The 27,807-nt window shown below is 38.8% G+C and overlaps 1 protein-coding gene and 1 long non-coding RNA gene across 2 annotated transcripts; one reads left to right on the forward strand and one right to left on the reverse strand.

The window, feature by feature from the left end:
* Positions 1–674: 674 nt before the first annotated feature.
* Positions 675–27,428, reverse strand: LOC136255406 (uncharacterized). Its single transcript, XR_010700888.1, has 3 exons — positions 27,277–27,428; positions 986–1,098; positions 675–913 (listed from the first exon to the last, which is right to left on the reverse strand). It is a non-coding gene; the product is annotated as an uncharacterized lncRNA (long non-coding RNA).
* On the forward strand, positions 4,516–5,871 carry LOC136255388 (uncharacterized). Its single transcript, XM_066048156.1, has 3 exons — positions 4,516–4,574; positions 4,751–4,839; positions 5,493–5,871. The coding sequence occupies exons 1-3, from the start codon at positions 4,531–4,533 to the stop codon at positions 5,684–5,686; spliced, it is 327 nt and encodes a 108-aa protein (XP_065904228.1). The 5' UTR covers positions 4,516–4,530; the 3' UTR covers positions 5,687–5,871.
* Positions 27,429–27,807: the final 379 nt, after the last annotated feature.

Below are 27,807 nucleotides of genomic sequence, written 5' to 3' on the forward strand. Positions count from 1 at the left end.
TCATAATCTATTCTATGGGTGGTAGACATATCAAACAAACCACTTGTAGTACACATTCCTCAATTATGCTTAGCCATGCAGCATATTTTATCAACATTTAGTGGCAAATTAAATCCTTGCATTGCAGTAAAACTTTCAAATGCAATTGTGTTCATTTTCAGCTGGAGTTAACTGGACATCATAACACAGATGCCAACAATTTGCTGACTACAAGTTCATTTAGCTATATAGCTACCAATATTATGGCATGTCACTTTCCAGTGCTGGTTCTTTAGCTACAGTGCTCACTACAAGTGGCCAGCACAGCATTTAACTAAACCACTTCCAGATTCAATCCTGGGAGGGAAAATTTTCATTTTTTCTGGGAGTGGGGGCATGCTCTCAAACAGACTAGAGCATGGTACAGTACTAAGCAAAAAATCCCTACTTCATATCTTTAAATTTTACTGTTATATATGGTAACGCTCAAAATATTTGAAAGACCCAAACCTGAAATCTCAACCAGCAACCCCCCTTGATTTATTTCTGTACCAGTATCTGCCACTATGGATTTGCAATTTGTTTTATTAATTAATGAAGATTGTTGGGGATAGAACAATTTTGTATTCTACGTACAGGCCACCTTCGGTATACGCAAGAGACTGATTGAATTGCAATGTGAAATATGTGTATACAAAGTCTCCTAATATGTGCTAGAATTTATATAATTATTTTAATAACTGTCAATTTTATACACTTCGTTGCTTTATTAGAGTATCTACGTGACTGCGCATTTTGACAAGAAGAAACAGCCCGGTTGGGCTGTTTTAATTCAAAAATAACATCAAGAATAAGTCACAGACACACACACTTATCCATTCAGCAAGCCTTGCTACTTTTTATCCTGGGATTCTCCTTGTAAACTTCACTATGCCTGTGAAACACAATAATATAACAACAATATGAACAAAATGGCAAATTTCAGTTTTGTCTGAAATATACTTACTGTTTCCTCTCTACTCGATACTCACTAGTGGACCTATACTCCTTGCAAAGAATCACCAGATGGTTGTTTTGAGTTGAAGAATGTGCTTTCCAAGGTGGTTTTTGGTGCGTGTTCTATTAGGGTTTTTGCAAAAAAAACATGGGTGATCCCTATTATTAACCACTATCGTGGTCCTTGATAGTATTTTCATTTAAATGTAAAATGGCTTTAAAAATGCAAATTTAAATGCTAAAACCAATAATACTGCAACTTTTATCCAAGATTTTTCCAAACTTATTTTCAACAGGAGGGGCTGTGCTCCCCCAGGCCCCACCTTTGAATTGCTTACGTATGCATGTTAGACTGAGACTGCACAAGAAGTTATCGACCATTCAACGAAGCATATGATTAAGAGTTCATAATTTTAGTAGTAGGAGAGAGTGTCTGGTCTAACTGAAATACATTCACCAAACACACTGCATTAAATAACTCAGTCTTTTCTCAAAATTAATAAAGGCTTGACCTTATCAACACCAATCAACAGTTCTCTATCACCAGTAGAGGTATTAATCTGAACTTAACACAGTGTGTTTGTACAGGTCATACTCCCATACAAATACCTATTATGAACTCTTGGTATGATGACCCACCAACAATATATCTAAGTTAATTGACTGGATGTGGTTATTGCAGCAATATATATATACTATTAGTACTCGACTTTGAAGATCATCTCACCTCAGCATTACATAATGAATAAATTTGGCAACCCTTATAACCATACCTGCTAGTTTTGGCTGGATACCTTCTTCCTTCATTACATGCAGAGTTTATCAATTTTTATTAAGCAGCGATAGAGCTCAGGCTCAGAAATGTTAATAGTCCACTAAAATAGAACCTGGGAGTAACTTCAATAAGGCATATTGCAAAAAAATACTGATGTACAAGTTATATCAAGACACACGGTAGTGTGTTGTGCGGCCCAAGAAGCCGGCGCGCAACACCTGTGAGTATATTGACAGGAAGAAAGAAAACGCAATTTTCGCACCTCCGTAGCTCTGTGGTGCCTTGATGAAACAATACGATTTTTGCTGTGGACACTCCCTCCACCTTCAGCACTCCACATTCAAAATTTGAGCGAAATCGCTTCAAGCGTTCCCGAGATATGCGACTTCAAAAATTGGCTTAGTTTCTTCGTTTTTTTCTTCTTATTTTTCTTCCTCTTTTCGCACACTTACAAAAACTGCTATAAAACGCGAACGCAATATCCGATTGCCTTGAAATTTGGCACACTGAAGGAGGGTATAACGGCGCATCACTGTACCAACTTTGGCTGAAATACGATAAACAGCAAAAGAGTTATGAGCGATTATTCACGAAAAATAACACCAATATGTTGTCACGCCTACAGGGTAAACCGCGTATGGGAAGAAGCTGAAAATCGGTGGGTGAATAGGTTAACTATTGAACCTCAAACCTTTTGTGGTTTGAAAGAAATCGAGCTAAAAACCAGGAAGATACCACGAAAAAACCAACAGTGTGTAACAATTACGCAATTGAAATTAGCTAATAAAAAACTACTACTTGCCACGCCTACCAGATAAACCGCTTGGGGTAATGCTTTGAAAATCGCTGTATAGATGGAGCAATCATCTTAGAAAGGCTCTTCAATGGCGTAGAAGAATCAGACTTAAAGCCACGGAGTTATAACACGAAATCCAACTTGGTGCAGCAAGTGCGAGATCGAGATACTCTAATAGAGCAGTCACCCTAATAGAGCAGTCACCCTGAAGAGAATTCAAGAGATCAGCAAGAAACAAGTAACCTGTATAGAGATCAGCTACAAACAAGTTACCCTGTAGAGAGATCAGCTACAAACAATTCACCCTGTAGAGAGATCAGCTAAAAGAAGTTACCTTGTAGGGAGTTCATGCAACTATGGAAAGAGATAGTTCAGCTAGAAGAAATCACCTTGTAGAGTTCAGCTACAAAGAAACTACCATGTAGAGAGTTCAGTTACAAACAAATCGCCCTGTAGAGAGATCAATAGAAGAAATTACCTTGTAGATAGTTCAGCTACAAAGAAACCATCATGTAGAGAGTTCAGCTACAAACAAATCTCCCTGTAGAGAGATCAGCTAGAAGAAGTTTCCTTGTAGAGAGTTCAGCTACAAACAAATCACCCTCTAGAAAAATCAGCTAGAAGAAGTCACCTTGTAGAGACTTCAGTTACAAAGAAACCATCATGTAGAGAGTTCAGCTACAAACTAGTGACCTTGTAGAGACATCAGCTAAAAGAAGTTACCTTATAGAGAGATCAGCTACAGAGAAACCATCATGTAGAGAGTTCAGCTGCAAACAAATCTCCCTCTAGAGAGATCAGCTAGAAGAAGTTTCCTTGTAGAGAGTTCAGCTACAAACAAATCACCTAGTAGAAAGATCAGCTAGAAGAAGTTACCTTGTAGAGAGTTCAGCTACAAAGAAACCATCATGTAGAGAGTTCAGCTGCAAACAAATCACCTGTAGAGAGTTCAGCTACAAACAAATCTCCCTGTAGAGAGATCAGCTAGAAGAAATTACCTTGTAGAGAGTTCAGTTACAAAGAAACCACCATGTAGAGAGTTCAGCTTCAAAGAAATCACCCTGTAGAAAATTCATCCACAAACAAATTGCCCTGTAGAAAGACCAGTTAGAATAAATTACTTTGTAGAGAGTTCAGCTACAAAGAAACCATTCTGTAAAGAGCTCAGCTGCAAACAAATCACCTGCACAGAATTCAGCTACAAACAAATCACCCTGTAGAGAGATCATCTAGAAGAAGTTACCTTGTAGATAGTTCAGCTACAAACAAATCACCCTATAGAGAGATCAGCTAGAAAAAGTTACCTTGTAGATTATTCAGCTACAAACAATTCACCCTGTAGAGAGAGCAGCAAGAAGAAGTCACCTTGTAGAGTGTTCAGTTACAAAGAAACCACCATGGAGAGTTCTGTAATAAATATATGTATTATATATATATAATTTGTACATTTACTGATAAAATCAGAAATATTTAAGTACATCTGCTTCATCTTTTCTTCTTCCTGTGGTAAAGAAAAAAAGACAGGTTAAAAAAGTCCCAAAGCCGCTATGGCCACCTTTGGGGTATAGAAATACAAAAAGAAATGAAATCTAATCCAAAACAGCCAAGCTGTAAAAAAAACAGTGCGGCCCTCAAAAAGGCTATGGTGAAAAAAGTTGTGAAATCCAAGGTGGCGGCCAAGAAATGGCTGTGATGGTAGATTAATGGTAAAAATTTTAATAACGGCAATTTAGGTGAATTTTTTGCCAAGACCAAGCGGCACAAAAATTCACCTGAAATGTCGTTATTAAAATTTTTACCATTAATCTACCATCACAGCCATTTCTTGGCCGCCACCTTGGATTTCACAACTTTTTTCACAGTAGCCTTTTTGAGGGCCGCACTGTTTTTTTACAGCTTGGCTGTTTTGGATTAGATACTGATTACTCTAAATGTCTATAGTCATGCCTATTACAATTTGCAGGGATATGTTAGAACTAGTCAGATGGCAACTGATAATGCTGATTCGCTGCAGATAAGTTGTGGAAGGTCAGAGCTAAGCAAGATACTTTTTGCTTTTTCCCGTTAGCAATATTAAAGCTGTTGTCTTTTTTATATGTTATCAATGAACTTTGCTCTGTAGTCTAAGAGTATTATTGTGCTATGCTAAATTGTTTAGCCTAATTTCAGAAGACCTATACAATTTTGATATTTTCATTATGCAGAACCAAAGATGATGCAATAGTTATCACTGATATTGAAGAATGCGACAACCAGTGCTCTTCATCAACTGGCATTCCTGGATCACTCACAGGTAGAACATACTTTGACCTCTTCTACAACAACTTTGACCTCTTCTACAATTTCCTGTGAGGTCGTGCCCCCACACCCCATCCTAGATAGAGCACGCATGCTTTGCATGTACCCAAGCTGTATCAAACAGTTATCATGCCTCTCAGCCCCCTCACTTAAAATTTGTTGCTACGCCCCTGGTGGAGGGCATTTCCATTGCAAAAATCTTCTTGTTTCATAAAAGCAAGATGCATAGATTATGTATGCGTGATAATTGCATTATCGTTCTTCCTGTTAATAACACACTGGTGTGGCGTGCCGGCTTCTTGGGCCGTGCGACGCACCATCGTGTAACTTGATAGATACTTTGTATTATGATTCAGAAGCTAAAAAATGTATTAGCTATGTATCTTAAATAGGTACTTACTCTGAATGTATGCTTATGCACACATACATAGTGCATGCACAATAGCCTCAAGTTTCGCTATAATGTTGCGATTTAGAGCTAGCCCCATTACTATTTACAATTAGCCCAAAGTCTCTTTCAACTCGTCTTTTGGTCACTACTAGCTAGCCCCCTTTAGCATCTGGTTTGCATAACATATACCTTGAAGCCTCTTGTATGCATACTATAATATCTTATGTGTCAATGTATATATAAATAATTTATTACAGGACTAAAGGAATTCATGGAATGCATAACAGGGAGTGCTAGCACCTACAACAAGAAAGTCATGATAAAATTTGATGAACCTGATGAGTATGGTGCAATAGCCATTGGTACATGCGGCTCGGAGTTGTCACTTCCAAAGGGAGTGTTCACAGCTGAAGACTACACCATTTTAAAATGGCACTGGATGCTGCAATAGCTGGTCATGAAAATTTAAAATTTAATATGGCATAAGCATCTGAGCATTGCCTGCAATAATTCTTGTACAATCCGCTAAGCGTACTATTATTTTGCAAACATAATGGTCACCATGATTTGTAAATACATAGCTATATAACATGTTTAGTAAAATTGTGCTGCAAGTAAGAAATTATCACATTAAAATTATACTACACTTTTTATCTTGTCATTATGGGGGAATAAATGCATATGGTTTCCTACAATTAGTGGTTGCAGGTTTCAAAGGAAGCATCATACTTGTAGCAGCTATATACATCTATAATTGTACGTAGGTCAATGACATGGTTAAATCACAAATTATAGATGGAAAATCAAGACAAATAGTAATATGTTGTGTGTTGAGCAGCCAAGAATTCCAGTGTACTGATGCACTGGACCTTTGTTCATACACATTAGAACCATTCCCAATACTTGAACATGTTAAATATTGCATGGTTTAATGCTGTTCAACCAAAGCAACTCATTAATGGACTCAAAGATGGTGTAGGGGGCACAAGGAGAATGTGTCTACTCACCATCCTCAAACTAAAGAAATATTTCATTCAAATTCGAGATACTCTAATACATAGAACAATCAAGTATTCTAATAGAACTAAAACAGGTTATCACCTGCAATTATAGAGAATCAACTAAGTGCAAAAATTATGAGGCCAAGTGTGCCTATAACATGGTGCTGCAAATGATAGTATATATCGAGCATTGGCTGTCCTTTGGATACCATAACTATACGACACAAAACACTTTATAGTCATACTGTAAACTACTCATGGAAACCACCACTGTGTAACTTGTCCCTACACTAAACTCATGTTTAACAAATACCAGTCAGAAAGCATAATTTACTACTACAGATATTTGTACACAAAAACTACTCTGTACAAGAATTTCAGTATTATAAATTATAGCCCATAGCTTATGGGGACACAGCCCCCCGCTGCTTCTCCCATAGATACCCTGTTCATATATACCTACTACCCTTGTGCACCCCCTCTTTCTAAGCTCTGGATCCGTCCCTGTCCTCTATGTACTATTTCTTTAGGGTGACTCCCTAGAAAAAATTCTAAAATGTTCATAAAAAGTAGTGGCAACGCTACCAGGTTGGAGGGCCCTGGCTTTTGTGTGGTTTAATGGCTTGCTTAAGACTAAATCGAGAACATGGTAAACAGTGCCCTTCACAATGTTTTAAAGGAGCTTATACTCAATATGATACAGGTGCGTTTTTAGATCCAGGCTAGGTCTGAGGCAAGTTGGTCAAAATTTATGGTGATGTCTATTGACAGTATGTATGTACTTCTTTAGAGAAGTCTGGGTGTATCAGTAATAATCAATTTGGATTTTGTGATAACCATTCTACTGTTACCCTGCTGTTGTCTGTTATACATGTCTAGAGTTCATATTTAGAATGTCACAGCACCACTCATTGTGTCTTTTTGGACTTTGCTACAGCTTGCAACTCAGTGCCTCATGTCTTAAACTTCATTAGGCATCACTGGCCATGCAGTTGTTGCAATGGATTCGATCTTTTCTAACTTGCCAATACCAATGAGTGGTCATCAATGGTAGCTATTCCGACTGGCTCCCTGTTATATCAGGAGTGCCACAAGGCTCTGTACTTGGCCCTCTTTTGCTCATATTATACATAGATGATTTACAGAATGTTGTAAGTAACTTCATTGGCTTTAAAACTATTTGCAGATGATGTTGTGTTGTATATATAGAGAGTCATCTATTTCTGGCTGTTAGCAAATTTTCAGATGTAAATACACTAGTTTAATTGTTCAGCTTTTTGGAGAGGAGATATAGCCTTGTTACAATTTGAATAAGCAATGGCATCCACTCATATTTTAATGTTTAGAGCACAGTTAACAAATAATGATACAACTCAACTGTCTATTGTATGATGTGTAGCAAAATTTCTGGTATATAGTTGCCAGGCTGATGCAAGGTAGCAAATTCAGCCATTACTGGTTACTGATATTAACACTTATTCACTGGCCTACAAAGAAATATAATTATGTGAACTTTTAGGGGACAAAATCTAGCATTAATAATTTCATGGCAAATTAGACATGCAATGGTACGCACTTAGAGAATGCTTGTATATTGGCAAGGTGTGTATATTATAATATTCAAGGTTCTATTCTGCTAAGACCACCCTCCCCCTAAATTTTACTATGTGCAAGCTAGTAGATGTTTAGTACAGGTGCAATTCATACAAGGGCAGTGGAAAGAGTAAGGGGAATGGCCAATCTCTTTATTGAAGAATCAATGAGAGGAAATAAAAATTATATTAGAAACTGCTCAAAGTCTAAATATTCTATCTCACAGAACAGTCAAATACTCTAATAAAACATCCACCATTAAAATCCATCTATAGAAACTCGAGTAGCCTTGAGAAGCGGAAGTCGACTTGAGAAGCTGAAGTCGTCTTGAGAAGCTGAAGTCGTCTTGAGAAGCTAAAGTCGTCTTGAAAAACTCAAGACGTATTGAGAAGCTGAAGTCGTCTTGAGAAACTCAAGACGTCTTGAGAAACTCAAGACGTCTTGAGAAACTGAAGTCGTCTTGAGAAACCGGAAAATTGAAGCCATAGTATACTTACGATATTGTATTGAGGCTTTAGAAGTGCTCAGAGAAAACTATTGATTATATCGATAAAACGCGCGAGGTAGTCAATCGCAAAATTTTAGATCGCGAATATAAGATTCACTCAAGTCGTCTTGAGTGTCAAGACGACTTTAGGTACTGACGGGCAGTTGATCCCGTAGCGAGTCTGTTGTAGCTGTAGGTGGTCGATAATAAGTCACAAAATTAATAATGCCTCGAGAAGTGTGCAACTCTAGCCACAACATCTCACAATCACATTCTAAGCCCTTACGATGAACTGCAGTGATTGAATTGCGAATCAAAACCAAGACACCACCACCATGTCGATTACGATCACGACGAAAAATAGTATAACCAGATGGAATAATATGAGCATCAGGAATTGATGAGTCAAGAAAAGTCTCAGTAACTGCCACTATATCGAAGTGATGCGTGCACAAACACGCAATAAGATCAAAGCGTTTCGGCAAAATACTTTGCGCATTAAAACAAATGCACGATAAGTAATTACAAGGTGTTGAACTACTAACTTTAGACAATCGGTCAATACTGGATTCACAAACTGAGCATATCCACGAATCTTCAGACGGTTGATTCACCATATCCTGATATTCTGAAAGTGTAATCTTCTGGTCACAAGAGACATGAATCCACAAATCACAAAAATCACAGCAGACAGCTGGGTCCGAGTCCTATACTTCACAGTTACAAACTCCACACGGGTAATCAACACTAGATGGACCTGGATTAACGGAAATGTCTCCACATAGCAGTAATATCATGATGAGATAGCGACGCCAAGTGTATTTCCATTCTGTAACGCTCACTACGGTAGGTGGTCCCGTCGATCGATACAAAAACACCGTCTCTCCCAACAAGCCCAAAAGATCTTCTTCAATGCGAAAAACAGCAACTCTCTTAAGATAACATCCACGGTGTCTTGCTTCAAGGACGAGAAAATACAACGCAAAATACACAACCAACTGCGACATCATACGCGTGCTGTAGAACTGCGGGCTGCGTCAACTAGCATAAAACCTTCTCAGTCCGCCCTTCTGGTTCTCGCCGGGTACCAGTACTATAGCTTTCACGACAGATAGGGTTTCCAATGTAAAAATTCGACTTCTTCAAAATGATTTGCTAACTCTCACTTGAATACAGTTGCAGTGGCAATAAATTCCATTGCCTTCTTGGGGTAGAAATCGATCGATATATCTGCAAAATTCGACATTACGAGCTGTAACTCTCAGAGTCCTTGACAATACTGGAGTTCAACCTTCCTCTGTGAGTAAACCTTCACCTAAAAACATTGGTAGTTTGATTGGTAAGGTAGGTTTCATCATTTGAGCATGATTTTGGGCTCCAAAAACGGGTTTTCGTCTATGGACACCAAACGATTGATAGCCAAAACTTCCTCACACCACAGTAGTAATCATCCATCAACAAAGAAGTCACATATGAAGTTTGGTTAAGTTGTGACACCACTACAAAATTAGCCGGAAATCACACCTTTACTACATAACTTGCCCACTCAACTGCTTAAAAATAGAAATTTTGATGTAAAACAACTGTATAATCCCTAAAGTACGGCTTTTCCTTCCTCTTGAACATTTTGTTAAATCTGTTTTCCTTCCTAGTCTATTGGGTCGAACTATCCCTGGTGATGTTGAGAGAAAGCTATTTGCCTTGTCTGTGCGGCTAGGAGGCCTTGGTGTGTTTGATCCTTTGATTGTTGTGTCACAGCAGCGTTCCTGCTCTGTAGAAGTATATGCTGGTCTCGTTGGCTTGATTATCTCTCAGGTACATCAACTAGGTGACTGTCTTGATGCACAGGTTCAGTTGCGATCCAAGTTTCACTCTAGGAGCCATCAAGAGCAACTTCAATCTGCCAATCACTTTTTCGATGAACTTCCTCCTAGCATGCGTTCCTCAGTCATGTTGGCTCAGGAGAAGGGTGCATTGAATTGGCTCTCTTGTCTTCATTGAAGTCACATAATTTTGTGCTTCATAAAACTGTTTTTCATGATGCAATTGTGCTTCGCTATCATTGGCTACCATCTGCCTGCCCTACTTCCTGTGCCTGTGGTCACTCTTTTACCATAGAGCATGCTCTGTCTTGCCCAAAGAGTGGGTTTCCTTCTCTGAGACATAATGAAGTGCGTGATCTAACTGCCAATTTACTTTCCGAAGTCTGTAACAATGTTGTCACTGAACCCCACCTTCAGCCTCTTTCTGGTGAGACCCTTCAATACAAAACAGCTAATCGTGATGATAACGCAAGGCAGCTATTGGTTTTTGGGGAGGACGATTTGAGCGGTCATACTTTGATGTCAGAATTTTTAACCCTAGTGCACCCTCAAATCAACCCCTACACTCTGCATACCGATGTCATGACAAGGAAAAGAGATGTGAATACCAACAACGGGTTCATGAAGTAGAGAATGCCTCATTTACTCCCTTAATTTTTACTACTACTGGTGGAATGGGTGATGCTGCTACTCAGTTTTATAAGAGATTGGCCAACCTTTTGAGTGCAAAGCACAGTCTTTCCTATAGAATAGTGATGGGATGCAGTGGCGTAGCCAGGAAAACATTTTACCGAGGCAAAGTTTATACATTGACCTAATTGAGAGGGTCTGACTCAACTGATCACAAACACTTTCAAGCATGGGTGGTACAGCATTTACAGGGTTGGATGGAAGAAACTGTTTTAGAATACTCTGAGCGTTTTCTACATGTCATAAGCAATGCTCCAGCTTATATATGTATACTATGTTAGTTTAATTGTACTCAACACAAAAATGACTTACTCCGGAGATATTTTGAGTGGTCAAGCCATCCATGGACTGCAACAGAGGTCATAGTCATGCACACTATAACTTTTATTGATCTGGTATGATATTTATGTCAGAGATTACTTCTTTCATATGATGCTCAACTGTATGTGCTAAGCATGTCAAACTAGGGAGTCTGGTAGCATGCTCTTTCAAGGAAAATTTTGAACATACTGTATGGAGGGAAACTTTGGCGCCGTTAAAATTTGGCGAATTTGGCGATTGACCATAAATTCGCCCATCCAAATATTTTGGTGGCGAAGAAAATAGCAAACCAAACCAAGCCTCGAACTAATCAATTTTCTACTCGACCAAGGGATAATGGGCCAGGCATTACGCCAGAGCCAAGCCTGCCTCGACTACCTCACTAGGTAGCTAGTTACTGTACACGTGGTTTCCTCAAACTTCACCTCGAAACGGGCATGACAAGTATAGCGAGTCCTACCATGTTAAGTACGATATTCTCTACTGTTTATATAGTATTATCTTTTTGTTGGTAGCTGACTCCACGTCACACTAGGCGCCGAATCGCTGAGAGGCGTTGCACTCCAGTTCTCGCTTCAGGCCCTGCGATTAGTGATCTAATTAATTCAATACGGCGTGCGCTTTGCTAACAATTCGCCAAATTTTATTTCACCAACAGTGATATTTTGCTTGATTCGCCAAATTCCCCCCCCCCCCCCCCCCTCCAAAGTTTCCCTCCGTACGGTATATGATTTGAAATGGCTATTTTTGATTGTAACTGCTAATGCATGATATGCATGATCAATTAGCCCAATGCAATGCCATGCAGTTGACTCACTGGAACTTTTGAAAAGTAAATGTAAATGATTTAGACCAAGCATGCAGTGTAATGAGAACAGTGGCTATAGTCTATACCGAATGCTCTATTAGAGAATATTACGATGACTGCTCTATTAGAGTATCTCGATCTTTTTCATACAAATCCAAGTAGCTGAAAAGTGGTCCAACCAATGCCAGACTGTGTCACTGTGGGCTCCAGCCCTGCTTAGTACTACAGCCATAGATTCTATCTGTGTGGTACAGTATTAAATACTGTCTATAGTAACGTTTGAATAGGGGGCCAAAACTCAGGCCTGCTCAGCCTGAATCGTTGAGCATTTTTTATCGGGGCAGCTGCCTTGGTTGCCTCAATGGTAGCTACGCCACTGGGATGGCTGAGATGTAAATTGAGCTTCTCTTTGTTGAGGTCTGCAATTATGTGTATTCGCGGTGCCAGGTCCAGTTTTCGCTGTCCCATTGCTGATGCACCAATTGCTGTGCAGGTCGCTGAGGCCCATATTTAAGATAATTTGTTTTTGTTTATTATGTACTGTTTTATCTTATGTCATTAATTTGTAAAAAAAATAAAAATTAAGTACGGCTAGAAATAAGGTTATTGTCGTCAGGAATCGTAAAATAAAATTTAATGGCGCTAAGGAAATTACAATTAAGCTTGTGTAATTTCTGCCATCTAAACACTTGATGTCTTATGCAGTGCTACGACAACTGTGATTTTATTCCTTAATACAAATATTGCCTACCCAGTAATAATAAACAAATAAAAGTAGCCAGTGTATCATTACTGACCACACCCAAGCCTAGTCACATGAGCCTGATTGAACTAGGCTATGTGAGTTTGTAGCTGAATTGCAGCGACGATAACTTCACTATTAGTTATACGTCATGGATCATACAGTTGTTTTACACCGAGATATCAATTTTTAAACTGTTGAGTGGGCAAGTTATGTAGTAAAGGTGTGATTACCAGCAAATTTTGCCCTATATCACGCTCACCCAGATGGTTAGAGATGTCACAACTCAATCAAACTTCGTATGTGACTTCTTTGTTTATGGATGATTACTACTGTGGTGTGAGGAAGTTTGGACTATTAATCATTTGGTGTCCGTAGACAAAAACCCATTTTTGGAGCCCAAAATTGTGCTCAAATGATACAGCGACAGGAAACCTATGTCACCAATCAAACTACTGATGCTTTTGGGTGAAGGTTTAGGCCACTCCAAGAAAATTCCTTGTTTCCCATTTCATTACATGCGGGCGGGTGGTTCATTATCCATTATTCATTATAGATATTTCCACCTCTTTTCGAAATTCATAAATAACTTACAGGTAAGAATACAGTAGAAATATTTAAACTAAGAACCTGAACAGTGAAAAGCTAACTAAATGGGCTTTCTGAATGCTAAACTAGATACTGCTATGCAATCACAGGATAAATAATGAATAAAATGTTCAGCTGACAGCAATAATGAATGGCCATGCGGGAAGAGAATCTGCATGTGGGCGGGAAACAATGAATTATTTTGGAGTGGCCTTACTCACAGAGGAAGGTTGAACTCCAGTATTGTGATAAAGGATCAAGGCTTCTGAGAGTTACAGCTCGTAATGTCAGATTTTGCAGGGGTACTGTTGAAACCCGGAATGGAACGGAATCAATCGGGGCGTGCATCAAGTTTTAAAACTGTTTCCAACTGTCACACAATAACTAGAATTGTGCTAGAATTAGTTTGTTTCTGTTTATAGGCGTGCTAGTAATCGTTCGATCAGAGTTCTATTAAATGCCCACCACGTGGTAAAGTGTGTGTAAATAAATCCATCCAGTTTAGTTGTAGAAGTACTTCCTTACCATTCCAAAAGGTAAACTACTATAGTATTTTTCATGTTGTAGCGGTATTCAAGCCTTTTTAGTACAAGTGTCGCTGGTTTTCTGAAGCAACTATAATTCTACCATTATTGGCAGTGATTTACGAGTTAGCAAACTGCAGTAGCTATGTTATATTAACAGTGCATACAAAAAATAGTACTCAAAATAGGAAGGCACTTCCTTTTGTTATTTCTGGTGATTTTCACCTTTAAGATAAAGCAAACAAGTGCTAATTTATTATTGGATTCCTTGTGGCATTGGGTATCTGCAAAAGTTTAGCACACAATAACATGTAAAAAGTGGTCATGTGACCAAAAATATCATAATAGTTAAATTGGACATCTTATTAGAAAAACATTGTATTTTAGGGTGACTGAAGTCACAATTAGTGTATTTTCTTGCCTTAGGTGCTATAGCACATCCTTTAGCTATAGCTGTAATGAGATTGTTGGCAACGTGACCACTTTTGTGGATTTAGAGTTAAAACTGCACTGGTATAGATGTATTGAAAGTAATAGACAGTTTAATAATATATTAGCACTTGTGTGTTTTATCTCAAGGTCAGCCTGCATGAAAATCATCAGAAACAATGCAAAAGGCTAAGGCATCATCTTATTTGCAGTGGAAATCATACATGAAGAGATTTTTGGTCACATGACCATTTTTTTGGATATTTACATATGTTAAAATTGTGCTGATAGCGACTGCTGCAAACATTCCAATAACAAATTAGCACTTGTTTGCCTTAAATCTGTGTGAAAATCTCTAGAAACAACAAAATGGAGCATCTTTCTATTTTGAGTGGAAACCCTAAAATAGTTTAACAATTTAGCTAAATGATCATTGTTCAGCTTAGACGATTGTACAACGCATTCTTGAAGTGGGCATTAAATAGAGCCATCAAGCAAATGACTTCTAGTATGTCTATAGCAGAAGCAAACTAATTCTAGCACAATTATAGTTATTGTGTGAAAGTTGGAAACAGTGCATAATCAGTTTAAAACGATTCAAAAGCTTGGCGCATGCCCCTATTGGTTCCGTTCTGTTCCATTCTGGCTTTCATCACTACCCGCGTGTTCAGGGAGCCCAGATACATCATCCAGGTGATAGTAAGGCTTGCTTTTGTACTGCATGTCTGGTAAACAAGAATAACAAGCAGCTGCTTGTGTGTTTCATCTCCAGAAAACATTTTTTATCACTTTTATTGGCTCATAACTCGCTAGTGGCTTAGCGTATTTACAGCAGACAAACACCACAGGGCGTAGAAATCAATGTAGTCTACAGTGCTACTTCAAAAACTTGGATATTTCCATTAGATTTAATGTGACAATAGATTTTGTCCGTGGTTGTCCATTTCCCAATGGTTTCTGTACATTTTTATGGCTAACCACAGCATCTAGTGGTTGCACAACCACAATTAAAAGATCAATTAAAATACATGAAACTAGTTGAAGACCAAAAAAAAGTCACTAGGTAGTTTTGAACACTGTGAAGGTGATTTCAAAGAGTATGAAGTTTTGCCAATAGAAAAACCCATAATATAATACAGTATGTAAAGCTCTTTGTAATTTATTATCACCCAGACGAATCGTAGGGGCGTGCACTATTTCAGAGGAAACCCCCCTAAAACCGCTCTTGATTATAGTAAGTTTCTAACTTTGCTTTTTGCGCAAAACATTTTCTAGACTGTTGGAAAGAAAGAGCCTCAGGCACTAAAAGTTTCTATCCATGCAGTCGTATGCTGCACACACAGTAATTGTTTGATAATTAATAGTCTCACAATGGACACACACAGATGTCATAATATGCTTGGTTGTTTTGGTAAGCCAGTGTGCCCTTTCTGAGTGGAGAAGATGCCGCTAATATAAGCTAGGGTCCGCAACGTGAAATTTCGACCTCCGAGAATCAACTACTAAACCACCCACAAATGCTAGGCTAGGTATCACTTAGAAAATGCCAGATTGACGTTATTTTTCATTAACTTCTTGTCGTGCAAATCGGCGAATATACTTACAAATTATGAGATTCTTTGCTATATCTTCAAGGAAATGTCTTTTAAAGCTACAATACGCACTCTCAACCTTTCTTACTAACTGTACTCTAAACTAAAACCATCAGTGGCTGCATTGTCTGGAGCAATTTCCAGCCGCAGCATCGCGAAAATGAAATTTCGGACTCGAAAAAAGTTTCGATGCCACTGGAGCACACAGTAGTGATGCCAAAGTAACCCTCCCAGGTAAAACTGGTCTGGCATGGGTCCAACTACTACCACACCAAATATCATCGAATTCCAAAATTGTTTGCCATCTGGCTGAGCTCAACGGCTGTCAAAAATTCGTCAAAAATGCCAATTTTATTCACTAACGGAAACTTTTGCTAGCCAGATGTGCTAATTTACTTCTCAAAAGCTTGCCAGACCGATAGCCAGTAGCTTTCATTCCTAAGGTTAGTCTGGCAGCTCTCCTAGCGACCTCAAAAACCGCCAAATGCCGATATCCACGAATTTTGCCGATATCGACCAATTTACAATGCGTTAAAGAAATCTTGCACACCAAACGTGATGCTTTGCCTCTCTAAAGTCATGCTGCATCCTTGTTTATTTATATTAGTCCATAGGGTGGCACTGGCGGCTCTCTTATCGAGGCCAAAATCCATCAAAATGCCCATCTCATCATTTGTCATCAGTTTTAGGAAGTTTTACAAGTAAAACATGCTGGTTTACCTCTCTACATCCTTGCTGGACCATTCAATCGCCTTCGTCTGTGTAGGCACCTTTCTTCAGTCTCTTGAAAACGTCAGAGCACGCCAATTTGGCGCAACCATCAATACCAGTTAATGCTTATTTTGTTTCATTGGTTCCACGCAAGAATGACAGGAAAACCAGCAGAAATGTAATAGAGCGCAAATGGAGTTAGTCTAGCTCTAAATATTGTACTCTACATTTGTATATAAATGATCACCGAAATGCAAATTCCGATTATCAAAAACCACAATCTAAATTTCCATTCGTGTAGAGTTCTGAAGAGTGGATATTTAAAACTAGACTATAACTCCAGTTGGGTTATGTAATATTTCTGCTGGATTTTCGTGGAATCAATGAAACAAAATAAACAGTAAGTGCATGGTGTTGATGGTTTCGCCTAATTGGCGTGCTCTGACATTTTCAAGAGACTGAAGAAAGGTGCCTACACAGACGAAGGTGATTGAAACGTTTAGTAAAGATGTAGAGAAGTAAACCAGCATGTTTGACCTGTAAAACTTCCTAAAACTAATGACAAATGGTGAGATAGGCATTTTGATGGATTTTGGCCTCCATAAGAGAGCCGCCAGTGCCACCATATGGACGAATATAATTAAACAAGGATGCAGCATGATTTTAGAGAGGCAAAGCATCACGTTTGGTGTGCAAGATTTCTTTAACGCATTGTAAATTGGTCGATATCGGCAAAATTCGTGGATATCGGCATTTGGCGGTTTTTGAGGTCGCTAGAAGAGCTGCCACACCAACCCTATGAATGAAAGCTACTGGCTATGTGTCTAGCAAGCTTTTGAGAAGTAAACTAGCACATCTGGCTAGCAAAAGTTTCCGTCAGTGAATAAAATCGGCATTTTTGACGAATTTTTGATAGCCGTCGAGCTCAGCCAGATGGCAAACAATTTTGGAATTCGATGATATTTGGTGTGGTAGAAGTTGGGCCCATGCCAGACCAGTTTTACCTGGGAGGGTTACTTTGGCATCGCTACTGTGTGCTCCAGTGGCATCGAAACTTTTTTCGAGTCCGAAATTACATTTTCGCGATGCTGCGGCTGGAAATTGCTCCAGACAATGCAGCCACTGATGGTTTTAGTTTAGAGTACAGTTAGTAAGAAAGGTTGAGAGTGCGTATTGTAGCTTTAAAAGATATTTCCTTGAAGATATAGCAAAAAATCTCGTAATTTGTAAGCATATTCGCCGATTTTCACGACAAGACGTTAATGAAAAATAACTCCAATCTGGCATTTTCTAAGTGATACCTAGCCTAGCATTTGTGGGTGGTTTGGTAGTTGATTCTCGGAGGTCGAAATTTCACGTTGCGGACCCTATATAAGCCCATGGTTTCAGTAGGTCATTATCTGATGTGAGGGTAGACAATTTGAAGTAATATTGACTTTCTGATCAGCCATTATGTTGCAGTTGCAGGTTTCATATCTAGCTACTGCTATGATGTTAGATCCAGCACCTATAAACTAAGTGTTGCACATAATTCTATGATGTACCATAAACTATGGTAGTATATGCAACTTTGACTAGTAGCTACCAGTATAACCTTGCTTGGGACACCCATGTGGGAAGTTGGTAATGTCAATATGATATATCTCCAAATCCCTACTTAATTTAACAAGTGTACATAATCAAGACACACGATAGTGTGTCGTGCGGCCCAAGAAGCGGGCGCGCCACACCGTGAGTATATTAACAGGAAGAAAGAAAACGCAATTTTCACACCTATGTAGCTCTGTGATCCCTTATCCGATTGGAACCAAATTTGCTAGAGACGTGCCGCCCAGTTAGGGGAGTCTACATACCAAATTTGAAGAAAATCGCTCTAGCCATTTCCGAGATACGAGCGAACAAAAGTTCGTTTTAATTTCTTCGTTTTCTTCTTCATCTTCATTTCACACAATTCGCCATAAAACACGAATTCGTGCTCGGATTGGGCTGAAATTTGGCACATTTAAAGGGCTCATTAAGGCGGATCTTCGTACCAACTTTGGTAGGAATCCGATGAACATCCACGGAGTTATGACCGATTATTTGCGTAAAATAAGGTCGAAGGTCTGTCACGCCTACAGGGTAAACCCCTTGGAGGAATCAGTTGAAAATTGATTTGTAGATGGAGCAACCATCGTAGGAGTGCCTTTTTGTCGTTTGAAAGGAATCGGGATAAAGACCATGGAGATATGACACAAAACCCAACCTGTGTCAAAATTACGCGATCGATTTTTATGAATAAAAAACTATTAGTTTTCGTGTCTACCAGGCAAACCGCTTAGAGCAACGAGCTAATAATCAGTATGTAGCTGGAATAGTCATCATAGAAAGTTCGTGCAGTAGTACAGAAGAATCGGATTACAAATCACTGAGTTATGATTCGAAAGGCAACTAGGTGCAGCAAATGCGAGATCGAGATACTCTAATAGAACAGTCACCCTAATAAAGCATTCAGCTGCATTTATAATTTACTCAGTTATATTACATCGCAAGTTATTCTGTAGGGAATTCAGCTACAAACAAGTCACCCTGTAGTCAGATCAGCTAGAAGAAGATACCTAATAGAGAGTTCAGCTACAAAGAAGCCATCATGTAGAGAGTTCAGCTCAAATAAATCACCCTGTAGAGAATTCAGCTACAAACAAATTGCCCTGTAGAGAGATCAGCTAGAAGAAGTTACCTTGTAGAGAGTTCAGTTACAAAGAAACAATCATGCAAAGAGTTTAGCTGCAAACAAATCACCCAGTAGAAAGTTCCGCTATGAACAGATCACACTGTAGAGAGAAACAAGTCATCCTGTAGATAGATCAGCTAGAAGAAGTCACTTTGTAGAGAGTTCAGCTACAAAGAAACTACCATGTAGAGAGTTCAGCTGCAAACAAATCGCCCTGTAGAAAGATCAGCTAGAAGAAGTTACCTTGTAGAGAGTTCAGCTACAAACAAATCACCCTGTAGAGAGCTCAGCTAGAAACAAGTCGCCTGTAGAGAGTTCAGCTAGAAGAAGTTACATTGTAGAGAGTTCAGCTACAAAGAAACTACCACGTAGAGAGTTCAGCAGCAAACAAATCGCCCTGTAGAGAATTCAGCTACAAACAAATCACCCTGTAGAAAGATCAGCTAGAAGAAGTTACCTTGTAGGGAGTTCAGCTACAAACAAATCACCCTGTAGAGGGTTCAGCTACAAACAAGTCACCCTGCAGAGAGTTCAGCTAGAAGAAGTTACATTGTAGAGAGTTCAGCTACAAAGAAACTACCATGTACAGAATTCAGCAGCAAACAAATTGCTCTGTAGAGAATTCAGTTACAGACAAATCACCTTGTAGAAAGATCAGCTAGAAGAAGTTACCTTGTAGAGAGTTCAGCTACCAACAAATCACCCTGTAGAGAGTTCAGCTAGAAACAAGTCACCCTGCAGAGATCAGCTAGAAACAAGTCACCCTGTAGAGAGTTCAGCTAGAAGAAGTTACATTGTAGAGAGTTCAGCTACAAAGAAACTACCATGTAGAGAGTTCAGCTGCAAACAAATTGCCCTGTAGAGAATTCAGCTACAAACAATCACCCTGTAGAAAGATCAGCTAGAAGAAGTTACCTTGTAGAGAATTCAGCTACAAACAAATCACCCTGTAGAGAGTTCAGCTAGAAACAAGTTACACTGTAGAGAGATCAGCTAGAAACAAGTCACGCTGTAGATAGTTCAGCTAGAAGAAGTTACATTGTAGAGAGTTCAGCTACAAAGAAACTACCATGTAGAGAGTTCAGCTGCAAACAAATTGCCCTGTAGAGAGTTCAGCTAGAAACAAGTCACCCTGTAGAGAGTTCAGCTAGAAGAAGTTACATTGTAGAGAGTTCAGCTACAAAGAAACTACCATGTAGAGAGTTCAGCTGCAAACAAATTTCCCTGTAGAGAATTCAGCTACAAACAAATCACCCTGTAGAAAGATCAGCTAGAAGAAGTTACCTTGTAGAGAATTCAGCTACAAACAAATCACCCTGTAGAGAGTTCAGCTAGAAACAAGTTACACCGTAGAGAGATCAGCTAGAAACAAGTCACCCTGTAGATAGTTCAGCTAGACACATTGTAGAGAGTTCAGCTACAAAGAAACTACCATGTAGAGAGTTCAGCTGCAAACAAATTGCCCTGTAGAGAATTCAGCTACAAACAAATCACCCTGTAGAAAGATCAGCTAGAAGAAGTTACCTTGTAGAGAGTTCGGCTACAAACAAATCACCCTGTAGAGAGTTCAGCTACAAACAAGTCATCCGGTAGAGAGATCAGCTAGAAGGATCACCTTGCAAAGAGGTCAGCTACAAAGAAATCACCCTGCTTCATCTTTTCTTCTTCCTGTAGTAAAGAAAAGTGACAGGTTAAAAAGCCCTAAAGCCGGCCACAGGCCGGCTTTGGGGTATACAAATACAAAAAGAAGTGAAATCTAATCCAAAATAGCCAAGCTGTAAAAAAGTGTGCGGCCCTGAGAAAGGCTATGGTAAAAAAAGATGTGAAATCCAAGGTGGCGGCCAAGAAATGGCTGTGATGGTAGGTTAATGGTAAAAATTTTAATAACAACAATTCAGGTGAATTTTGTGCCAATTGACCAAAATTCACCTGAATTGTCATTATTAAAATTTTTACCATTAACCTACCATCACAGCCATTTCTTGGCCACCACCTTGGATTTCACATCTTTTTTCACCATAGCCTTTTTGAGGGCCGCACACTTTTTTTACAGCTTGGCTGTTTTGGATTAGATTTCATTTCTTTTTGTATTTGTATACCCCAAAGCCGGCCTATGGCCGGCTTTGGGACTTTTTTAACCTATCTTTTTTTCTTTAGCACAGGAAGAAGAAAAGATGAAGTAGATGTACTTTAAATATTTTATCAGTAAATGTACAAATTATATATAATTATATAATACATATGTGACCGGATTTGCGAAAAGGTACCTTTTTCACACACAAAATTTGACCCATTTTTTGAACTTTAAAGCTTCATAACATTTTGATCATGGCATACACATGCTTGCAATTTTCACTGAATGTGGCTACAGTTTCTGGCTACAATTGGATACTAAGAGCAAGTTAATCAGTGTAAGGAGTCAAGTGTTACATCATTTTGTTTGCTGGTATGTCAAATGTGTGGAAAAGGTACCTTTTCGCAAATCCGGTCACATATATTGATTACAGAAATTTCCATGGTGGTTTCTTTGTAACTGAACACTCTACAAGGTGACTTCTTCTAGATGCTCTCTCTACAGGGAGAATTGCTTGTAACTGAACGATCTACAAGGTAACTTCTTCTAGCTGATCTCTCTACAGGGTGATTTGTTTGTACCTGAATTCTGTACAGGTGATTTATTTGCAGCTGAGCTCTTTACAGAATGGTTTCTTTGTAGCTGAACTCTCTACAAAGTAACTTCTTCTAACTGATCTTTCTACTTTCTACAGGGCAATTTGTTTGTGGCAGAATTTTATACAGGGTGATTTGTTTGCAGCTGAACTCTCTACATAGTGGTTTCTTTGCACACTGTAGCTGAACTCTCTACAAGGTAACGTCTTCTAGCTGATCTTTCTACAGGGTGATTTGTTTGTAGCTGAATTGAGTGAATTCTGTACAGGTGATTTGTTTGCAGCTGAGCTCTTTACAGAATGGTTTCTTTGTAGCTGAACTCTCTACAAGGTAACTTCATCTAACTGATCTTTCTACAGGGCAATTTGTTTGTGCCTGAACTATCTACAAGGTAACTTCTTCTAGCTGATCTCTCTACAGGGTGATTTGTTTGTAGCTGAATTTTGTACAGGTGATTTGCTTGCAGCTGAGCTCTTTACAGAATGGTTTCTTTGTAGCTGAACTCTCTACAAGGTAACTTTTCTAGCTGATGTCTCTACAAGGTCACTAGTTTGTAGCTGAACTCTCTACATGATGGTTTCTTTGTAACTGAACTTTCTACAAGGTGACTTCTTCTAGCTGAACTCTCTACAGGTGATTTGTTTGCAGCTGAACTCTCTACAGGTGATTTGTTTGCAGCTGAACTCTCTACATGATGGTTTCTTTGTAGCTGAACTCTCTACAAGGTAACTTCTTCTAGCTGATCTCTCTACAGGGAGATTTGTTTGTAGCTGAACTCTTTACATGATGGTTTCTTTGTAGCTGAACTCTCTGCAAGGTAACGTCTTCTATTGATCTCTCTACAGGGCGATTTGTTTGTAGCTGAACTTTCTACATGGTGGTTTCTTTGTAGCTGAACTCTACAAGGTGATTTCTTCTAGATGAACTATCTCTTTCCATAGTTGCATGAACTCCCTACAAGGTAACTTCTTCTAGCTGATCTCTCTACAGGGTGGCTTGTGTGTAGCTGATCTCTATACAGGTTACTTGTTTCTAGCTGATCTCTTGAATTCTCTTCAGGGTGACTGCTCTATTAGAGTATCTCGATCTCGCACTTGCTGCACCAAGTTGGATTTCGTGTTATAACTCCGTGGCTTTAAGTCTGATTCTTCTACACCATTGATGAGCCTTTCTAAGATGATTACTCCATCTGTACAGCGATTTTCAAAGCATTATCCCAAGCGGTTTATCTGGTAGGCGTGGCAAGCAGTCTTTATTTTATTAGCTAATCTCGATTGCGTAATTGTTACACACTGTTGTTTTTTTCGTTGTATCTTTCTGGTTTTTAGCTCGATTTCTTACAAACCACAAAAGGTGTGAGGTTCAATAGTTAACATATTCACCCACCGATTTTCAGCTTCTTCCCATACGCAGTTTACCCTGTAGGCGTGACAACATATTGGTGTTATTATTCGTGAATAATCGCTCATAACTCTTTGCCTATTTATCGTATTCCAGCCAAAGTTGGTACAGAGATGCGCCTTTATACCCCCTTCTGTGTGCCAAATTTCAAGGCAATTGGATATGGCGTTCGCGTTTTATAGCAGTTTTTGTAAGTGTGCGACAAGGGGAAGAAAAATAAGAAGAAAAAAACGAAGAAACTAAGCCAATGTTTGAAGTCGCATATCTCGGGAATGCGTGAAGCGATTTCGCTCAAATTAGCAATGTGGAGTGCTGAAGTTGGAGGGCATGTCCACAGTAGAAATCGTCTTGTTTTATCAAGGAAGCACAGAGCTACGTAGGTGCGAAAATTGCGTTTTCTTTCTTCCTGTCAATATACTCACGGGTGTTACGCGCCGGCTTCCGCACGACACACTACCGTGTGTCTTGATACTATAATTATTTTTTGTCATGGCTACTAGCACACTTTATACTAGTTACAGTGTGTGTGTGTGCTGGTATATTCTTATGAGCATGCATAGTACAGACTTCTTTTACCTTAAAGTGATCATATCAAATTTAACCTTACATCCATACAGGTATTATATGGCATTCCAATGGTTCACTTCAGTAACTGTAAGACATTAAAGCTGCACAAGGTTGTATAGCTGTACTGGGTCAGTAGATATATATACCTATACACCCAGAATTTTCACATACAGTGAGTGGTCTCCATGTCACACATGATCTCATTGCTCTGGAAAGATTTTTTTCAATTAGAATGGATCACTGAACAAGAGTTAGCTAGCTATTAGCTACTCGTTATAGTATACAGTCACACTTTACCTACTGTGTTTCTTAATCATTTTCTACCAGCGCTCACACTTAAAAACAAGTGTGCTAAATAAATACTGTACCTGAGACTGAATTGCCTCAATTTTAGTATCTCCACCCGTTCAAGTACTGCAATGCATAATAATTATGTTAGTTCAACCAGTAACATACACTCTGACCTGATTTTGGAAGACCTACCTTTTGGGCACATCCCAGGCAATACAATTCTGCAAGAATATTGCACAAAAAACTATAGTCATTTCTTGCAGGATTTTGCAGGAACCCTACAAAATTCTGCAGGAGATTTTCAGGAGTTAAGACATCGTCATTTCTTGCAAGAACTTGCAGAATCCTTTTATCGCTTTTATAGGTAAAATGAGGCACTGCATTGGTGTTTATCTGTCTAGTGTTAAGTTTTAACTTGATATTTTGAAGCAGTCCAAATATGTGGACAATTTACTGTCTAGCTAATGTAAAACAAACCAACTCTTCATAGCATACATGGTAGTAGCTAATACATTGATTTCTCTGAGTGAACAAGTGTGACAAATCACTTTGTTGACAAATAATTCCACTATCTAAAATATATTTCTGATAGTTAAATCAAGTGTTCATGGTACTTTTCTTCAATTTAATAACAAAATAGAGCATTATATTCTGATCTTATTTTTAAGTACCTGTGCTATTGTTTATTATTCTTAGTCAATAAATGCAATCGACTTTGGCATCTACAATGATGCAGGTAGCTGGTACACCATATAATTATCATTGGAATTTAATTGCATTATGCAAAATCATGCACATTATGACATCATGTCCTACCTCTGCCTTTTGGGCATATGCAAAGGAAACCTATTAAAGTTTCAGCAAATGTTTAACTGAAACATTTTTGCACATTTGCATAAAGCAACTTTAAGGTCACATAAACTTAATTATTAGTTTCTCATCCCTGCCCGCATCGCCGTTTTTCTTACTTCATCAAAGATTTTTTGCACCACTGGTGATTTAGTGCAACCATCCAACACCTTTTGAAGTTGGTACCTTGCTAGACCAGTCTAAGAAAACTGCATTCTCAGTCATTTTAGCTAGTTAATTAACCTATATCCCTTTGGCCCCTAAAGCCAATACTTTGGCTTTGGTTCTTAAAAACGAAAGTTATTTTACGAAAATACGCATTTTGACATAAATTTGGTTTCCTGTTATTCCATGTAGGAACAACCTATTCCTTCGTGGTTTGTGTTAAACTGCTCACGAAGGATAGATCTATAACATCATATAACTTTTACTAACCTTCTTTATTCCGTCTCTCCTTTATGATAGGTAGTATCATAGCAATTATCGTCTTAAAATGGCCGAAAATTCTTTCAAACGCATATTGGCCTTATTTCACGCTCAATCATGTTACAATGTTCGCATAAAGCTTAGGATATTACCCATTAACCACAGAGTAGCGTGGTCCAAACCGTATATTCATAGGATATTTCGTTTACGAGATATGTGTATTTGAATGCATGTGTGTATTTGAATGCATGTGTGTAACAAAAGCCAATATATTGGCTTTTGCGTTTAACGGAACACTTTTCTTTATTCACATAGGGGCCAAAGGGATATAGTTAGTAAAAAGTAAAATAAAAGTCTGCCCTCCCACACTAGTATTTTGAGTGCAGGAGGATGAGAAACTAATAATTAAGTTATGTGGCCTAAAGTGAAATTTCGCACCCAAAGCTTTTTTTTGCTAGGAGATATGGATGATTATAGTAAGGTAATTTCACATGTGTAGGGTATCATGCAATAACTTACAAAATGAGTGATTTGCTCAGGTGATGGAATGGCTAAAACTAAGTATTTAGATAATGTTACATCTGTAGTGTTTGTTTAACTACAATGGGTAAGAGACTAACACCTCTTTTGCAAAGTTCATTGTAGCTAAAACTAAATGAAGTTCGACACATGAAATGATTTCTACACAAGTGAATTACCATTTCTGACAATAAATCCAGTTTCATAGTTTACCCCACCACGAATAGGATATCGTCATAGATAATATAGTACAAGTAGGGATTCACAATGGTGATGTCACTATGGACAATCCTCGTTATGGGTAGGGACTTTGAGTGGTGATATCTCACCAACTATACTTTGTTTCTTCTTGAATTTACCCCAACAGTTTCCTATTCACTATTAGTGTTATCAAACCACGGTAGTTTGCCTTGGAACTTCTTTGTTATGGTTGCTCAAGCCATAGTGACTGAAGATTGTATGAAGGTTATATTTTGTGAAGCAAGGCTGATTCTGAGCCCGTAACCAAGACCAATCAAACCCATGAGGATTGTCCGTACACGAAATTACTAGTTTTTACAGAAATGACGTCACCATTGCAATATTATTATTATTTTTTATTATATTGTGTACTGTGCAGGAATCATGTAAGATTATAATGCACAGGTGTAATTATAAGTGTCCAAATCATTACAAAACTCAGTGTATGTGGGAGCATTAACAATGTTCTGGGGTAGATTATTCCATTATCTATGGTATCGTACACTTCTATCCCACACTTTGAAGCAGTCAAGTTCACAAAGAATGTGTCAGTAAGGCTTTGTAGTTTTATGTGTAAGGCTTCAATATATTGTTTTTTGATAGCACTTCTTTCAATTGAACATGTAGCTACTGGACCATTCCCGAGGTTAAACTACCATATACTTCTACTTTTTTTTACTTTGATGCGGTAGGGATTTAGTGGAATAGAAGCTACTAGAACTACTTAGCTAAATGTACAGTACGCTCAAATCCGAGTCACGCAATTGTTGTGACGTCATCTCCTACCTCCGCTGCCCAAAAGGTACACTCAGTTACCATCTAGCTACCGGAGATAGCTACGTAGCTATCAGTAACACTGCCCATTTGAAGTGGATCAGTAGCTTCTCAGAACCAATGCCTTTCCCCCGTACAATTTTAGTGACTGGTTAGCTCAGTGGCTATAGTACCTTTCTGACTGAGATTTACTACCAAATGTTTCTGAACCAGATGACTACCAATCAGTAACTACTACCCATTTTGTTTTAATACAGCATCTAACTACCAATATCAACTTACTTTGGCCGCTCCCGCTCTGGCTATTCCCCTGGCGTAATATCCACCCATACACGAGAACAACAACAAAAGTTCCTTTGCTGAAAGTCATACTAGCTGCAGTAGCTACAGTAGTATGCATGCCGCTCCGATGGGTTGTAGCTATGCCAGATAAACACTAGACACTACCCATGACACGAAGGAATTTATGGGGCGCCATCTACTTTCCGGAACGGGACGGGACGGAACAATTCCGGAAAATGCTACATTACTACTTTACGGGACGGGACGTAAAAAATAACGTTCTATTGGACTATCCTTTGAACTGACAGATTGACCGACCTTCATGTACCAATAGTTGGGCCACCACTACGCCACATCTACCGGGAATGTAGCCTCGGTAGCTCCTTCGCTAAAATATAACTCAGCGCGAGGCCACGTGAAATAATAAAGCACGTGTTGTGCACCTGCTCACACCTGCAGGTGCTAGCTAAGAGAGCACATGGCACACAGCTGAAACGAATGATTATGATTTAATACAGATGAAAGGTCATC

This window comes from Dysidea avara, chromosome 5 (assembly GCF_963678975.1).
Source record: "Dysidea avara chromosome 5, odDysAvar1.4, whole genome shotgun sequence".
NCBI lineage: Eukaryota > Metazoa > Porifera > Demospongiae > Dictyoceratida > Dysideidae > Dysidea > Dysidea avara.

What these genes read in the sequence shown, in the direction of transcription:
- LOC136255388 (XM_066048156.1), top strand. Translation starts at nt 4,531, where the DNA reads ATGGCAACTGATAATGCTGATTCGCTGCAGATAAGTTGTGGAAG. An exon ending in CTGCAGATAAGTTGTGGAAG is followed by an intron (nt 4,575 to 4,750) that starts GTCAGAGCTAAG and finishes TTCATTATGCAG; the next exon opens with AACCAAAGATGATGCAATAG. An exon ending in CATTCCTGGATCACTCACAG is followed by an intron (nt 4,840 to 5,492) that starts GTAGAACATACT and finishes AATTTATTACAG; the next exon opens with GACTAAAGGAATTCATGGAA.